The 18,036-nt window shown below is 41.5% G+C and overlaps 1 protein-coding gene across 1 annotated transcript; it reads left to right on the forward strand.

Moving 5' to 3' along the window:
• Positions 1–238: 238 nt before the first annotated feature.
• Positions 239–16,988, forward strand: AK3 (adenylate kinase 3). Its single transcript, XM_065744184.1, has 5 exons — positions 239–415; positions 4,650–4,769; positions 12,873–13,045; positions 15,342–15,460; positions 16,744–16,988. The coding sequence occupies exons 1-5, from the start codon at positions 268–270 to the stop codon at positions 16,865–16,867; spliced, it is 684 nt and encodes a 227-aa protein (XP_065600256.1). The 5' UTR covers positions 239–267; the 3' UTR covers positions 16,868–16,988.
• Positions 16,989–18,036: the final 1,048 nt, after the last annotated feature.

Genomic DNA, 18,036 nt, shown 5'->3' on the forward strand with positions numbered 1-18,036 from the left:
TTGGGGTTCTTTGGGAGTCTTACTGTAAAGCTCTTTCCTTTCCCTCCCTCTTGCTGACAGCTACCTAACCGGCACGGCCGGCACCGGCAATCCGCTGCCCCCTGCCTCCGCAGCGCAGCTCAGGGACGAGGCACCGCCCGGGGGAGGCGGCGCCGCTGCCGTAGGCCGCTCGCTCTCTTCCTCCGCTTCGCTCCGCCCGGCCTAGGCCGCGGGACTTGCGCGCGGCAGCGGCGGCGACGGCGGGGGGTGCTCGGCGGGCACTGCACGATGGCGCCGCCGCCGCTGTTGCGCGCCGTGATCATGGGCCCGCCGGGCTCCGGCAAGGGCACCATCTCGGCGCGGATCATCAAGCACTTCGGGCTGAAGCACCTTTCTAGCGGAGATCTGCTAAGGGACAACATGCAGAGGAAGACAGGTGAGCGGCGGGAGGTGGCTCCGCCGCCAACCTCGGGCTGGCTTTAGGGCCCACGGGGCCCGGAAAGCCGTGCACCACCGTCTCGTCCTGGAGTTCTGCACGGGTCCTGTTCCAGGAGCTGCGGGCCCGCGGAGTTACGCGCTGTCCCTCTATATCAGAAGAGCTTGTCCCGAAGTGGGCAGACGTGTGTGCAGTGGGGGGGGGGGGCGGGGTTGAAAAGGAGTGGCAAACTTTTCAAGCTCTTTGCTTTATACTTACCGTGCTGTCCTGTCTTGATCTCTGGCTCTCTCCCAGAACAATTCTCTCTTGTCTTCTCCTTTTTTATTTATTTATGTTTTTTGCAGTGATGACAGGTCGCCTTCTGGCTTGCACTTCCGCTTTTATTCATGGTGGAGTTGAAAATCTTGCAGGAACCACTTGAGGCTGCTTATGGTTAAGTGAGGGTGGAAGTGCCATCACCTGGAAGCTGTGAAGGACCACCTTCGCTTGCAGCAGTAGTGCAGTTGAATGGTTTCGTGACTGTTGATATCGGTTTTGAAAATTTGTGAACATCCTTGAAAATGAAAAATGATCTGTTATTACGAAATCAGCTGGTTTTGATTTCCACATATCTTCACACAAACTATGTTTGTTCTGTAAGAGTAGTGGCCTTGGCTTGGTTGACTGACGTCACTGTGGTTGGTATCCCTGAGTTAAACAGTTGCTAGAAGCACCACCTCTGCACATGTATTTGAACACATCCAGACTTTTGTTTGTTGATATCAGAGGAAATTCTCTACAGAGACTCACAAAACCGAAATTGTTACTGTTACGAACCTTCATTATTGTTATTAATTACCTTCAGTAATTGTTACTATTACAATCCAGTGAGAATAGAAGAATTTTCAGAAGAGAAAGAAAATAAACTATGAAATAAATTAGTTTTGTTCTCAGTGAAAGTTTTGTACCTTGAAGGCAAGATCAAATAATGTAAGCAGAGTCAAACTGAAGGGTGTATAAGAAGAAAAAATAGGAAGTAGAAATACTCTATTTCTTGATTTGACAAGGAAGTCGTGGAGCAATGGAGAGAAAAGTGATTCAGGAAAAAATTATCCCAGTGGACTGGACAGATTAAAGGATCTGAAGGAGAGTGGAGATGTGCGACAGGATATAAGAGATGTTGAAGTTCATTGAGAGTTAGCTAAAAAAGCTTAAAGGAGTCTGCTACAGAGTTTTCCAGTCATCACTTATTGCTGATGAAACTCTGTCTTAATTTTATTGTAAGCTAGCAACTATTAGCAGAAACAGGCTCCAGATGTTTGGGATGAATATTGATGTAGTGGGAGTGGGTAGGATGCTGAAAGGGTTAAGCTGGAGTGAGAAGCAATTCAGAGAGCCTGAACAAGTAGCTGAGGGAAAGAGGAAAACAGTTTTGGTGATACTGATAGAGTCTCACAGCACTCAGTTCTTTTGAAACTGTAAGGTTAAATTGTACAGTTAAAATTTTTTTAAAATTAAATATAATTATGAGTAGCTGTATAGTGGTATTTTTAGCATTTGCTGTCATTTGAAAACAGTCTTTGTTGAAAAGTCCTTTAGAGCACAAGTGTCCTTAGCAAGTTGCAGTTAATGTCATGTTCTGCAGCTGTGTTGGAAAGTGGAGAGTTGGTGACAGTCTCTTTACAGTGCTAAGCAGCGTGCACTCTGAATATGGCTGAAGCTTGTTTGCAATTGTATGCAGTTAGGACAAGCCAATCTTCTGCAGAGCTTTTGAGCAGAAATACCTGTTCTTGCCTAGACAGGAAAGAAAATGTTGTTGCCTTTTAATGCGAAAGACTGCCATGCCTGTAAGTAGGTTCAGACCCAAGCTTAAACCAAATCAAACCAAACCAGCAAAACCCCACTAACCCTTTCCAGCCCATGTAACATGACTATTCAAGACTTAGGTTTATAGTTATGACTCAGATTGGACATCAGGAAAAAGTTCTTCTCTGTATGAGTTGTTGGGTGCTGTAACAGGCTGCCCAGGTGGGTAGTTGAGGTCCCTGGACGTGTTCAAGAAACATTTAAATGTTGTACTAAGGGATGTAACTTTGTACTCTGTGATGTGGTTTAGTGGGGAAATACTGGTGATAGGTGGATGATCTTGGAGGTCTTTTCCAACTTCGGCAATTCAGCGATTCTCTTATTTTTTCCTCCAGCAGTAGTTGACTCTAGAAGATCAGAGGCTTGCAGTTAGAGGCAGTGTTTCCACTCTTCAAATAATAGGATTGTGCCTTAGAACTTGCCATATGCTTCACCTCTCTGTGCCCAAAAGCTCATCTGTCTTTTTGAAGTACTACTCCTGGGCTTGCCTTGCTTGTATTCTTAGGTTGCTGTAGCTAGAGCAATACTGTGGCGTGAATCTTAACAGATTTGGGCATCAAGTGCACATTAAACTATTTAGATGTAATTTATTCCTCTTTCCAGCTAGCTCAGCAGAGTACATAGTTGTAAGTGCACTGGGAAAATGAAAAAGATATTGCAAAGAAGTAGTGTATGGACAAGAACAGGTATTTTGTACCTAGATAGGCTGTCATCTTCTTTCCCATTTGCATGGTGTGGGTCTCCAGACATCTGAGTATGACTTTTCTGTATTGTGAGGATTATTCAGATCCTGACTACAGTGCACTATGCCTGTTTTTAAACTACTTTCAGACTTTTCAAAGCCTATCTGTCGATACGAATTAACAGTAAAGGGAAATCTTCCTTTTTTCCTTTTTTTTTCCTTTTTTCCTTTTTTCCTTTTTTTTTTCCTTTTTTCCTTTTTTTTTCCTTTTTTCCTTTTTTTTCCTTTTTTCCTTTTTTTTTTCCTTTTTTCCTTTTTTCCTTTTTCCTTTTTCCTTTTTTCCTTTTTTCCTTTTTTCCTTTTTCCTTTTTTCCTTTTTTCCTTTTTTCCTTTTTTCCTTTTTCCCTTTTTCCCTTTTTCCCTTTTTCCCTTTTTCCCTTTTTCCCTTTTTCCCTTTTTCCCTTTTTCCCTTTTTCCCTTTTTCCCTTTTTCCCTTTTTTCTTTTTTCCCTTCTTTTTTCCTTTTTCCCTTTTTCCCTTTTTCCCTTTTTCCCTTTTTTCCTTTTTTCCTTTTCCCTTTCCTTTCCTTTCTTTTCTTTTTTTTCTTTTTCCAACATCAGAGGTACTGTTAGCATTACTTGAGGATATCTAGTGCTTTTCATCGTCCTTATCTGAATAAAGGCCGCTGTACTCTGTACACTTTTCAGTGCTGCATCAGGTGATGGGGCTGGCATTTTTTACTGCTTCCTGCTAGAAGTGATGTTATCGTGTATCAGTAATGTCAGTCCATCCCATCCTCTTATTTAGCTTACTGTAACTAGATCTGAATTGTCCATTAATAAAACATTTAAGTAGATCCACAATAAAAAGGTGCTATTTGAGGTGACTCAGGAAAATAGGTATTTGCCCTATAAACTAAGGACACAAAGACTTTGTGCTCAGAATACAATGGATTTCTTGCTGGCTGTGCCCTTGAGTTACATGACCTGCAGCATGCTAATGCATTTGATATCAGTGTGATACCCGGATCTGTGATGTGTGGATGGCATCTTAGCAAGCCAGTGGGATAAGCAACTGGTATTAAAGGGTAGTCAGTGTCATGGGAAGTACTAGTGGATGTGCACTCCTATAGTTTACAACATCTATAAACATCTTGTAACTCTAGTAATAATAAAAATGTGTTCTGGCATATGTGCCCCATTGCATGCTGCTCTCTTAAATACCAGTGGAGTTTCTTTCTGAAGTGATGTCATAGGATAATAACTAGACATTAAACTGAAAAAATAATTGCTCAGCAGGAAATCTGAGGGCTAGCATCATTACTGAGCTTGGTTGCTTTATGTTTCTTCATTGTTGTTTTGAAGTCTCTTTCTAGTTTTTAGAGCTTCCATCTTTTGAATACTCACCAGTAAAATTATTTGTGTACTGTGAGGTTAGAAGTAAGCTGAATGCCCCATTGCCATTTGAAAAGCCACAGTCCAAACAAATTAATCTGGTACATATTTCCAAGATCAGATTCCAATCTCTCATGTTTTTGAAATTCAGCAAGCACATGGCTTATCAACCAAACAAACAACCTGTTTGGTTGGTTGATAACTTTATTGTTCTGTGCCATCCTAATCAAAGCCAAGTGTTCGCAGGATTTTCAGCATTTTTTCAGTTGCCGGAGGTCACAGGTACTGTGACGTGACTCCTCTTACTTTCACAGAAGTTGGAATCCTTGCCAAGTCCTACATTGATCAAGGAAGGCTTATTCCAGATGACATCATGACACGGCTGATGCTGAATGAGCTGAAAGGTCTAGATCGGTACAACTGGCTGCTGGATGGTAAGTCAGCGTATCAGATACTACTATGTAAGGACAGGAAATCAGCACTAGAAAACTTAGTTTGCTTGGTTCCCTAGTGGTTACCTACCCTTTGGTAGCTGGCCTTTAACAGTCTCTAGAGGGTGAAACACTTTGGAAGAAAGGGTCTCAGGAGTTATGTAAATAGGAAAGTAGGCAACCATGTGAAACAGCAGTGAGATAGGTGTGGATAAGGGAGCACTGCAGCAGTGCCATGTGTAATAAATCATCAACAAAACCATTGCTCAAGAACAAATCATTGTTCTTAATGGTCTCCTTCAGACCAAATTGTTTGAGAGTTCTGCATTGTAAGCTTATAGCTTCAGAATTCACACATGAGAGAAAACACATTTGCCACAGCGTCATGAACTGACTGGTTCTTGCTACATCATCCGCTGGGAGTACAGTTGGTTGTGCATCACAAAGATAGAGTCTAGGGTGGATATGTATGTTTTCACATTCTGGCCACAAATTGTTTTTGTAGATAAAACTAAGAAGTTATTGATGTGGCTTTTGGTTTAGAGGGAGTGAAGAATCCACACTGCTCTGCATTAGTGATAAAAGGAAGACCAGGGAAAATGTGGGCCCTCTCTGAAAGGAAACAGGAGACATGATTACAACATGAGGGCTGAGATGTTCAGTTTTTTCTCTCAGTCTTCAATGGCAAGTGCTCCAGCTGCACTGCCTAATTCACAGAAGGCAAAGTCTTTGTCTGGGAGAATGTGGAACAGTGTACTGTAGAAGCAGGTTTTAGACAATCTTAGGGATCTGAAGGTGCACAGATTCATGGGACCTGATCATACGTATCCAATAGTCTTGAGGGAACTGGTGCATAAAGCTGCTAATCCACAATCCATCACATTTGAGAAGTTGTGGCAGTCTGGTTAAGTTCCCCCTGACTGGAAAAAGGGAAACAGAACTCCTAGTTTCAAAAAAAAAAAAAAAAAAAGGGAAAAAAATAGAAGACCTGGGGAATCGCACTCTACCACTTCCTGAAGGGGGGTTGTGGTGAGGAGGGGGGTCAACCTCTTCTCCCAGATAACTAATGACAGGATGAGAGGGAATGGCCACAAGTTGTGCTGGGGAAGATTTAGATTAGACCTGAGGAAATATTTTTTCTCTGAAAGAGTGGTGAGGCACTGGAATGGCCTGCCTAGGGAGGTGGTTGAGGCACCATCCCTAGCGCTGTTCAAGAAGTGTTTAGATGAGGTGCTAAGGGATTTGATTTAGTAGTTCAGTGGGTAGGGATGGTGATAGGAGGATGGTTGGACTAGATGATCTTGTAGGTCCTTTCCAACCTAATGAATCTATGAATCTATGAACTATGGGGCAGGCAGTCTCACCTGTGTGCCCAGCATGATCATGGAGCAGCATGAACAAAGAGGTAACTAACAGCCAGCATGCTTCCACTAAGGGCAAATCATGGCTGACAAGTTTGGCAACAGAGTCACAACAGTCACAATGGATAAGGGAAAATGCGATTTACCTGGACTTTTGCAGATGATTTAACACTGTTCTGTGCAGTATCCTTGCCTCTAAATTGGTGACGTGGATATGATAAATGGACTATTTGGTGGACAAGGAATTGGCTGGTTGTTAGCACTGAAGGAGTTGTGGTCAACTGCCTAATGTTCAAATGGAGACAAGTGATGAGTGGTTTTCCTCAGAGGTCTGTACTGGGGCCAGTACTATTTAATATTGTTGCTCATGTAGGATAATGGGATTGAGCCCTCAGCAAGGAGGGATGATTTGTGGATGATACCAAACTTAATAGTGTGGTCTGCATGCTGGAGGGAAGTGATGCCATCCGGAAGGATCTTGGCAGGCTTGAGTGGTGGGTTCATTTGAACCTTATGAAGTTCAGCAAGGCTATGTGCAGTGTCCTGCACCCCGGTGGAGACAATCCCAGGCATGACTAAAAGCTGGGCAGAGTGGATCAAGAGCAGTCCCGAGTAGAAGGACTTCAGATTTTTGGCTGATGAGTAGCTGTTGGCTAATGAAACAGCAGTTTGCACTGTAGACTAAGAAGGCCAGATATATGCTTGGCCTCATCAAAAGAAGCATGAACAGCATATTGTAGAAGGTAATTCTGTCCCTCTACTTTGCTCTCGTGAGATCCATCTGCAGTACTGTATTCAGTTCTGGGACCCCAGCATAAGAAGGATGTGGACCTGTTGGAGCAAGTCCAGAGGAGAAGCATGAGAAAGATCAGAAGGCTAGAGTGCTCCTCCTGTGAAGACAGGTTTGGAGAACTGGGGCTCTTCAGCCTGGAGAGCAGAAGGCTTTGAGGATGCCATATAGTGGCCTTCCAGTATGTAAAGGGTCTACAAGAGAGACTATCAGGAACAAGCATAATGGATTTAAGCTAGAAGAATACATATTTAGATTAGATATAAGGAAAAAATTTTGTACTGTGAGGCTGGTGAGGCCTTGTGTGAATGGGACTTCGAGTAACCTCATGTGCAAGGCATCCTGGTCCAGGAAGGTGGTTGAAACTGGATGATCTTTAAGATCACTTCCAACCCAAATTGTTTTGTGATTCTCTCTGTCTCTATATAGCGCTTTATTATACTTTTGCAGTGCAGTGAACCTCAGATTTGTCTCAGAGGCATTGGGGAGGGCTCCTCAGAGAAGGTACTTGTAGTAGGCATGGCTGGGACATCGGGATGTTATGGGACAGGACCTCCCCTGCTAGCATTGCCTATCGCATCCACCACTGGCATGTTCCTTTTCTCTCTTCTTTCTGGTGATTTGCCATCTCTCAAGGGTTAATAGCTAATAATGCACTTGCTACGCCTACTACAACAGTACTGTGGCTCTACAGTAATGCGTGCAGCATGTGAAATAAGCAGGAGGAGCTGGAAACCATGGTGCAGTTAGGAAATGATGACCTAATTGCTTGCATGGAAATGGGGTGGGATGAATCACACAACTTGAACACTATAATTGGGGGCTGAATGCTTTTTGGAAGAAACACACAGGAAAGGAGGGGTGTGGGAGTTGCCCGCTACGTTAAGAAATTGAGATTGCAGAGTGCTGTCTCTGAGAAATAGCCATGAACAGGTTGAAAGCTTGCTCTGCTTGGGGTTTACCATAGGCTGCCTGATGGTGGAGGGAGCCTGTTGATGAGGCTTTCTTGCTTCAAATACAAGAAGCATTGTGGTTGCAGGCTCTCATCCTGTTGGGGTATTTCAACCACTGGAATATCTGCTAGGAAAGCAACATAGCACGCTGCAAGCAATCCAGAAGGTTCCTGTAGACAATTGGGAAAAACTTCCAGATTCAGGCATTAGACAAACCAATGCAAATGACATCATTAAAGAGGTTAAGGCTGGAGGTAGATTGGACCATAGTTACCGTGACTGGGTTGAGTTCATGACCTTGAGGAATATGGGCCTGGCAAAAATCAAAGTCAGGACCCTGAATTTAGGAAGAGTGAACTTCCATCTGTTTAATGAATTACTGTATGAGATCCCTTGGGAAGCTGTCCTTAGGGATAAAGGAACGGAGTAGAACTGGCACCTACTTAAGGAGAGCATAAGAGAACTCTATCCCCAAAAACATGCAGTCAAGTAGAAGAAGCAGGAGACTGACATGGTTGAGTGGAAACTTAGAGGTCAAACTGAGGGATAAGAAGATAGACAAGAAATATACAGGTAAAGGAAGAATACGAAGATGCTGTCTGGACATGCAAAAATAGGATCAAGAAAGTAAAATCTGAACTTGACAAGGGAAGTGAAAAATAACAAGAAGGGATTCTACAGATACATTGGTCAGAAGAGACAAAGGAGAGAGTATACCCCCTGTAATAAGTAAGAAGAGAGAGCTGACAAGAGTAAGAGAGTAGGCTGGGGCAGTCAGCATGGTCTTTGCCTTGCTCTTTGCTGTCCATCAGGCTTCCCATGTTTCTTACGTTCCTGAACCTCTAGTTGAGGTCAGGGGAGTAATATCCCTCCCACTGTAAGAGAAGGGTAAGTTTGGGACCACCCAATGAGACTGAATATGTACAAGCATATGGCTTCTGATAACATGCATCGCAGGGTTCTGAAGGAACTGGCTGATCTATGTAGTTGCCAAGCCACTCTCCATCATACATGAAAAGGCGTGACTGTCAGATTAAGTCCCTGGTGACTAGAAAAAGGGAACCACCAGTCATTTTTAAGAAAGGGAGAAAGGAAGACCAAGGGAGCTAGACCTGTGAGCTTTCTGTCTGGGAAGATAATGGAGCAGGACCTTGCAGAAGCAATGTTAAGGCACATACAAGATGAAGCGGTCATCTGAGACAGCCAGCATGGCTTCACCAAGAGCAGATCATGCCTGACCAATCCAGTGGCCTTCTTAATGTAGTGACAGCATTGGTTGACTGAGGAAGGGCTTCTGATGTAGCCTCCCTGGACTTCGGGTAGGCCTTTGACATTGACAGCATCACATTCTTCTCTGTAAATTGGAGAGTCGTGGATTTGAAAGGTGGACAATACGGTGAGTAAGAAATTGGTTGGATGGCCACAGCCAGAGTGTTGTGGTCAGTGGTTCTGGTCAGTGTCCCTGTAGAGGCTGGGCACAAGTGGAGTCCTTCAGAGGTCTGTCTTGGCACCGGTACTTTCTAACATCTTCATTATTGGCCTTGATACTGGAATGAAGTGCACGGTCAGAAAGTTTGCAGATGACACTAAGCTGAGTTTTGCAGAAGTAAGAGATGCCATCCAGAGGAACTTGGAGAAGTTTGAAAAGTGTGTCCACATATATCCAGAGAAGCTTAACAAAGCCAAATAACACCAAGTGGGCCTTTCCAGTTAGGTTGGGACATTCCCACACAAGAGTGTGAACTGGGAGAAAATCACTGAGGGCAGCCCTGTAGAGAAGGACTTTGGGGTCCTGGTGGACAAATAGTGTGATGAGTCAGCAGTATGCAGTTGTGGTCTGGAAGGCCAGCTACATCCTGGGCTCCATCAAGAGGGTTGTACATCAGAGCAAGAGGGTGATTGTCCATCTCTACTCAGCTCTTGGGATGTCTCATCTGGAGTACTGGATCCACGTCTGGCCCCCCAGGACAACAAAGATGTGGAGCTGCTGGAGAAGATACGGAGGAAGGCCAAAGATGATCAGAAGGCTGGAGCACCTCTCCTTGGAAGAAAGGCTGAGGGAGCTGGGCTTGTTTAGCCCAGAGAAAACTCTGCGGAGACCTCATTGCAGCCTTTCAGTACTTAAATGGGCTTATTAAAAAAAGTGAAGACTGACTTTTTACACAGTCTGATAGTGATACAACAGGAGGGAATGGTATTAATAAGAGAGGAAATTTAGATGAGAAATTAGGGAGAAATTTTTTACTCACTAGAGTGGTGAGGTACTGGAACAGTTTGCTTAGAGAAGCTGTGGATGCCCCATCCCTGGAGATGTTCAAGGCTGGCTTGGATGGGGCCCTTTGGATGGAGTCCTGGGTGGATCTTTAAGGTCTCTACTAACCCAAACCATTCTATGATTCTCTCATCTCTTTGGGTGGCTTTATTCCTACTTACGTTTCGCTCTAGAGAAGAGAAGAGCTTAATCCCCCCAGTGAAGTGTGCAGTGAAACCTAATGTATTAATTAACGTACTGTAGAAGTTTTCCTTTAGTTCCTAGTCTTTTGTATGTTTAGTTCCAGCCAAGTGGATCTGCATGTGTAGCTCGGCACACTAGCAACTATTAACAAGCAAGTCTAAATAAGATGATGTGGATGGCATGAGAGAATAAATATAGTTCTCCTGATTGTTAATGTGCTGTGTTCTTTAAATTTCTGGTGCAGAACTTTTGTTTGTGCCTACATAGAAGCGTGGTGAATTACACTAATGGATAGCTCTACAGCTTTGAAATAAACAGCGCTGTAGGATCAGTATTCTATTGAAGTACGCTAATCAGAGAGTCTTTAGTTTGCTAACTGGAGCTCAGAACAAACAGCTAAGGTCACTCAAGTCAGTCTAAATAGAATTGGTGAGCTGCTTGTATGCATGTATAGCCAGATAACACATTTCCACTGCCTAATGATAGCCTGGTGGCTTCTAAAATCATAGGAAATGTAACAGTCTGAGTCACGTGCATGTAGGCATGATCTGCTTATATTTATCTGCTGAATAATTAGCACCCTTGTCTGTGTTTCTGATTTGTTCACAATTTATCACGTTGTAGATTCTTTTCTCTGTTTTGAAGGAATGTTGCATAGTTCCAATGAAATATATAGAAGAACTTGTAGAGGAAGTTTGTCAGTACAGAGACTCGGGGTGACTCATTTACCAGTGGTATGATTAGGATATATGGCGGCTGAATAACTTGTCAGCAGTGTGAAAAAAGAGCAGTGCTGGAGTCTCTGTCCTCCCTCTGCATTAAACATTCAGAAGCACTTCTGTTTGCTTATGTGAACATGAGAGAAACAAGATGAGGGCAGTTGATGACTATGATGCAAACCAGGTCTGTCAGCCTAAAGGCATAAGCAAAAGCTTGTCTTGAGTAAATAATTTCTTTCTGTTACGGAAGACAAGACACAGGAGTCTTAAGACCATAAATGATTATTCTTTACACCCTCTCACCCCCCAACCCCTCTTTCTTTATTTAAGGCTAATTCTTGCCTAATTCCTTACTTGTACAGTGGGCTCATTGATCAGTATTACGGAAAGAAGATTTTCTTCCTATCTTCTCAGTACTTGACTTCATGGAGATAATTACTTGTATAATATGATGAAAGTTATAAGAAACTGAAGAGTGTGGGACTGTTCAAGAGTTTGGTGGGTAGAGGTGTTATTCCAGTCAATCTTTGACACAACAGCATATTCTACAGCAGCTTTGAACATTAAAGCTGTGTCGAGTTTTTCATCTAAAAAACTTTGTGGCAACTTTAGGTTTTTTATTCTCAATTTTTCCCTCTCCTTAAATTTAATTATTTACAAATAACATGAGTCTTTGAAGTCAGTCCATGGGAGCCACAGAATTCATGGACAAAATGCAGCATTATGTAAGTAAATATATTTCTGTGCCCCCTTGAGTGTAGTTAAAGCCCTCATGCCTCTGGTAGATACGCTGATTTTAAGGCAGTGGAGGTTATGACCAGCTGCTTATGCCAGACTTTTCCTGGAAATAAGAGCTGTCCTATATGTTGTAGATTGTTCTGTGCCTTGCAGAATTAACTGCCTATAGCTTTTATTACTCAAAATATGCATATAGTAGGGTTTTTTGTGAGTACACTGCTTACAGCCTGGAAAGCCAACTGTACTCTGGGCTGCATTAAAAAAGGGGTTGCCAGCAGGGAGAGGGAGGTGATTGTCCCCCTCTACTCAGCTCTTGTGAGGCCCCATCTGGAGTACTGCATCCAGGCCTGGAGGCCCCAGTACAGGAAGGACGTGGAGCCAGGAGGAAGGAGTGGGTCCAGAGGAGGGCCACTAAGATGGTCAGAGTGCTGAAGCACCTCTCCTATGAGGATAGGTTGAGGGAACTGGGCTCGTTCAGCTTAGAGAAGGCTCTGGGGAGACCTCATTGTGGTCTTCCAGGAGGGGAATGACTGTTTATGAGGGTGGATAGTGATAGGACAAGGTGGAATGGTTTTAAACTGAGAAGGGGAGGTTTGGGTTAGAGATTAGAAGGAAGTTTTTCATTCAGATGGTGGTGATGCACTGGAACAGGTTGCCCAGGGAGGTTGTGGATGCCCCATCCCTGGAGGCATTCAAGGCCAGGCTGGATGTGACTCTGGGCAGCCCTGCACATGGCAGGGGGGCTGAAACTAGATGATCATTATGGTCCCTTTCAACGCAGGCCATTCTATGATATGATACACTGGTGTGTGGTACAAAGTAATATGGGATATTTTTGTTTCTATTTGTTACTTTAGGAAAGATACCGAAATGAACTGAGGAAATGGAGGCTGAAAGACATTTAAATTAGAAGTGCCAGGAAACTGAAAAATGTGCTGAAAAAATATATCAGAAAAATTCGATGTCTCTTCAGCCTTTACAGTATAATACGCTCTTTCTATCTGACTAGCAGTTTCTCTAATGTTGAAATGAATAGTCCAGCAACTTCTCATAACTCTTGGATATTTATGGAGTTCTTTCCTTTAAAAAGGTTTCCCTAGAACAGTTGCTCAGGCAGAAGCCCTGGATAAAGAATGTCAAATAGACACTGTGATTGACCTAGATGTACCATTTGAAACTATCAAATGTCGTCTCACTGCGCGCTGGATCCACCCTACTAGTGGCAGGGTCTACAACCTTGAATTCAGTCCTCCCAAAGTGCAGGTAAGCATTACAGAAATTGCTATTGGTGATAAATGCTGTACTGCATTTAGTAACTGTAGTAAAATATTACGTTATTGCAAAATACAGTAGCTCAGAGGAAGCAAAGAAGCTCTTTGCTAACAGTTAACACTGTCTGTAAGTACACCCTGGTAAAAGCTGAAGCTGATGGGCAATATGCTTGTCCTCTGTAGAATGAAACACCATGCTGCCAGCTCCTCATTCTGTTTCATAAGCTCCTATAGTTCACTGATCTGGAAGAATCTTGTCCTGCACACCTTCATTATGAGCTGGGAATATTCTTAGCCTGCTTTGCAGTTGCTGACAGTACAGTCTGAAATGGTGTTTCCCATCCTCCAGAGGACTCATTCTTTGTACTATTACCAGTCAGAGGTATCCACTTAATGCTTTTCCTGTGTTACCATTTAATCGTGATGAGTATTTCCAAAGGGAAAGTTGTCATATTGCAAAATTAGATGTAGGAACTTGCTAGTATGAGAAGCATCTCAACAGAACAAAAAGCTTAAAGCTTGAGATGTCATAAACAAGAATAATAAACAAAAATGATGGATATACATCATTATAATAATTTTTTTTTTTAGAAACTCAGTCATGTTTCATCCTTAACTCTAAACAACTTACCTGTTGTGGCATCCCACTTTATCTGGAAGTTCTGTTAAGTTGCATCACAATATAGCAGGCTTTGTATTTTTGAGATTACAGTGTTGCAGGAAATGACGCCAGCTGGAACAGCAGGTAAATGCTTGAAGTGAGCAATTGCAAATACTAAGTACAGTTTAAAACTTGGAGTTTAAATTATGGTTATTTTTAATTGCAGAAGAACATAGGCAGGCAGCAACAGAGAATTACCAGACATAGCAGAGTGGGTTTCAGCTGTAACAGCTCTCCTATACACTCCACTCTACCTTTCATTTCATTAGTGAAGGAAGCATATTACAACATACTGAAGTAGTTTACGGAATGATGCTGAACAAGTGAAATGTAGTTGTTTGTGTTACCTGGTAGATCTGAAAAAAATCTAGCTGCTTAATTGCTCAACAAAATTAAAGGACTTTGGGTTCAGAGTTCATAGAAAACTGCAGTCTACTTAACAGGGACAAGTAAGGCACTATTATGGTTGCCTGCACAGATGTTAGATAAAAACCTTTGAATATTTTAAATTGTATAATATAAAGAAGGCAAATTTGACCATGTAAGCCTGTGTCTAGTATCAGACATGTTCTGGAACAAGTTTTCTTCACACCTTCATAAACAGAGCAGGTTGTCATTTATCATTGTTTCTTGAAATGAACTTCCAAAAAACAAACAGGAAGGAAGAACGTTTACGTTGTCTAATAGACTTTGTACTTAGAAGATGACAGATATTTTCACTTCAAATGTCAGATTAAACTTGCCTTTAGGAAAAATGAAAATTATTGAGGATTTAATAAGTATGTGTCAGGGGAAAGAAGTCTCGTATGTCTATGGTGGATTACTCTATAACTAGGTGCATAACTCAGTACACCTAAGGAGTTAATTTTAAAGCCACTAGTTAATAAGGTTCCCGTATCTTCCAGCGTGCCAGTGACCAATTATTTCCTTGGTCAGTTGCTTGTTTCAAGACTTAGAAGCACACTAGCCACTTCAAGCCCTTCAAGAAACTGGTAGTAAAATGTGTACGTGTATGTATGAATAGGAATTGTCAGTTCACATAGTAAGCTCCTGCCTGTGTTTACTGAATTGTAGAAATGCTTCTGTTGGCTTCCATGTCATAGTTTGCTGTAATATTTATTTGCTGCTAAAAGTGTTCTGCAGTGTGACTTTTTAAAAAGGTCATTATCTCCTTTCTCCATTTCAGTGTCATCAGACTAAGGTCAAATTAGTTTCTTGCTTGCTTGCTCTTACGTGTGACAATATAACCAACAATCTTTTTTTTTTCTCCTCTTAAATCCAAAACACAGCATCAGATGATCTTCTGTGAAGAAAATTAACAGTCCCAGCCAAAACCATATCAGAAGGTTTTGTCTACATATGTCAGTATTCAGCAAATGTTCGAGAGACCTGATCAGTCAAATAACTATAACCTGATGTTCACTGTCAATGCAGTGAAAATATTTTTATAGTGATTGAATGTCTTACTTGAAAGTCAACTTCGTATAGTCCAGATAAGAAAGAGATGGTAGCTTTTCTCTTTATAAGCAGAAACCTATACTTGGACTAATTGGAAACTGATCATAATTTAAATAAAAAATTACACAAACAGAAATACACATCGTTGTTTGCTTTTAACCATGATTAGGGCATTGATGATATTACTGGAGAGCCACTTGTTCAACGAGATGATGATAAGCCAGAGACGGTTACCAAAAGGCTGCAGGCTTATGATGCTCAAACGAAACCTGTTCTAGAATATTATCGGTAAGTAGCAAAATACCATGCTTCTTTCACATTAGCACAACGTGGAAAAAATGTCTCCAGTTACAGAGTTCTTAGAACAGTATGATAGCGGTCTATCTTTCACCACCTTTGTAAGAAATAAAAGCAGTAGAAGTAGTATGATTTTGACTGTTGCATGGAACCTCTTTAAGAGCCAGCTTAGCCCAAGAGCCTCTCACTGCAGCTGCATTTAGCTTTACAGTGCTAGGCATTATTCATTACTTCATATTAGTGATCTGAGCAACATAGGTTTATTTAGTGTAGGATAACAGAGACAGTGCCCTTCTTGGAAACTGACAGTATGTTTTCTTTCTGCATGTATAGAAGTCCCTGTAATAGACAAGGGGTCAAGAAACTGATAAACAAATAGAAAAATTGGTAATGAGAATTTAGAGGTGTCTGTTCTATGTAGAGAATTATTATGTACAAAGCTATCAATGCTCTTTAGAACAGTTGTTTGAGAATACTGCCATTTGGACTACGAAGGATAACAATTTATGGTAAACTGTATACAGAGTCTCTTTGCATTAAGCTGGTCTGCTCTACTTTATTTACATTTCTTTATTTACCTTAGCAATAGATGGATAATACTTGATCACTGTATGGAGGTTTTTTGTCTTACTTCACCTAGATAAACATACTAGACTTTTTCTAAGAATATCCTAAAGTATCTGTTCCTTCCCCTATCTATCCGTATCTACCACCCTTCATTATGCTTTATAAAAACTGCATAGTAGAAAACTAGGAGCTCTATCTTTGGATTGGTTCAGTTTTAAAAAAAGATTTTTTTTCTGGGTTGAAAATGACTTTTCCTGACCGGTAGCTTTCTGAAGTTTACAAGCCTGTAGGCACAGGCCTAATAACATACTGCAGATAAAAGTAGCTGTTAGAACTAAGTCAAAACATCCTTATAGTGCGTAGGTTGATTTTTGAGATCTGACATTAAAATTCAGTTAATTGGATGACTGCTGTGTAGGATGTGCTGTATGGCTTGATTGCTTCTTCTTGAGTTTTACCTCTAATACTTCTTTATTAATTGTTCTGTAGACAGCTACCAGCTTTTTGAACTGACATGGCCAATAGCATACTGTCTGAAGAATACAGTAATGCACGTAGACCTGCATTCCCAATGTTCCAGTTGCTGTGGGCATTAAATCACTTGTACATAAGACTGCCCTAGCAGGAGTGTGCTAAAAGCAAAGTGGGTATCCTGGAAGGCTTAGACAATTTGACTTCTGTAATGCTTTTTTCTTTTTCTTCCTCAGGGAAAAAGGGCTGTTGAAATCCTTCTCTGGAACAGAAACTAATAAAATCTGGCCACATATCTATACTTTCCTCCAAACCAGGTTGCCAGATGTGAGCCAGAAAGATGCTGCCACTCCCAGGTGAAATTAGGTCTAACTTCTGCTCATTGGTCATAGCACACATTTGATTACATGAGATTCAGCAATCAAGAATTACTCTTGTAGTTTACCAGACAGATCAATAATTAAAGTTCATTGCTGTCCTCAACTTACATTATGATAAAACTATGTCTTCCGTGGTTCTCTCCTTAATGCTGTATTTGTTTTTAATATTAAATATATGCCTGCTTTTTATTATATAGTTACTGACTTTAACAAAAGCAGATAGTCTTGTGTTTCTGTTAATCAGAAAATACATTTAGCAATAATGGTGAAGGAAATACTTCTCAGAACACAGCTTAAATACAGAAGATTTTTAGTTACTTAATCATTCATTAACTGCAGAGTGAAGCAATGAGAAGGGAAGCTATTGAACGTGTGATTTGTTGTGGCCAGCCAGAAGCTGTGTGAGACTGCGGCTGCCAGCCTGCAAGAAGTGCTTTCAGCCCAGAACTGGCACAAAACCACAGAATGGTTTGGGTTGGAAGAGATCTTTTAACAATTGTTTAGTTCAAGCTCTCTACCATAGTCTAGGACATCTTTCATATCATTCATATCAGGCTGCTCAAAACTCTGTCCACCCTGTCACCAACACAACTTCCTTGGCAACCTCTTTCGATTACTCACCATCCTCTTTGTGAAAAAAATTCTTCCTTATATACAGTTGTAGATTAATCACATACAATGATAATATTCCTTAGCTTTAATGGTTTTGCAGGGCTTGAGTTACTCTTGAGACTTAAATGGATGATTTGCCCCTTTGCCATGGTTCTTTTTCAGCATTCAGCTATATTATTGGCATGAAAGACATTTAATGACATAATTTATTTGGTAAAGCCTCTGTCTTTGAGCACCTGTAAAAGACTTCATTAGTAAAAAGAAAGCAGATGCTGAGCAGTTTTAAATATAATTTGGTAAGCCTGTAGAGAAGTAACAGCGATCAAGATTGCCTACCTTCTCCTTTGTCTTTTGAAAAACTGCTCATCCCAGATGCCTGTCTGTGATTTACCTTGGTCAAATCAATCTCTTTACTGGAGCAACTTTTTTGTTTTAGGAAGTATAGTTTTCATGAGTTCATGCTGCTAATTCAAGTCTCTGACCAGCCCTTTTATTAATTTATTCACTAAGTAACTGGATTCACAGATCTCTACGTGC

The sequence above is a fragment of the Cyrtonyx montezumae genome, unplaced genomic scaffold (assembly GCF_038088225.1).
Source record: "Cyrtonyx montezumae isolate F1298 unplaced genomic scaffold, pur_monq_1.0 scaffold_30, whole genome shotgun sequence".
NCBI classification, from domain to species: domain Eukaryota; kingdom Metazoa; phylum Chordata; class Aves; order Galliformes; family Odontophoridae; genus Cyrtonyx; species Cyrtonyx montezumae.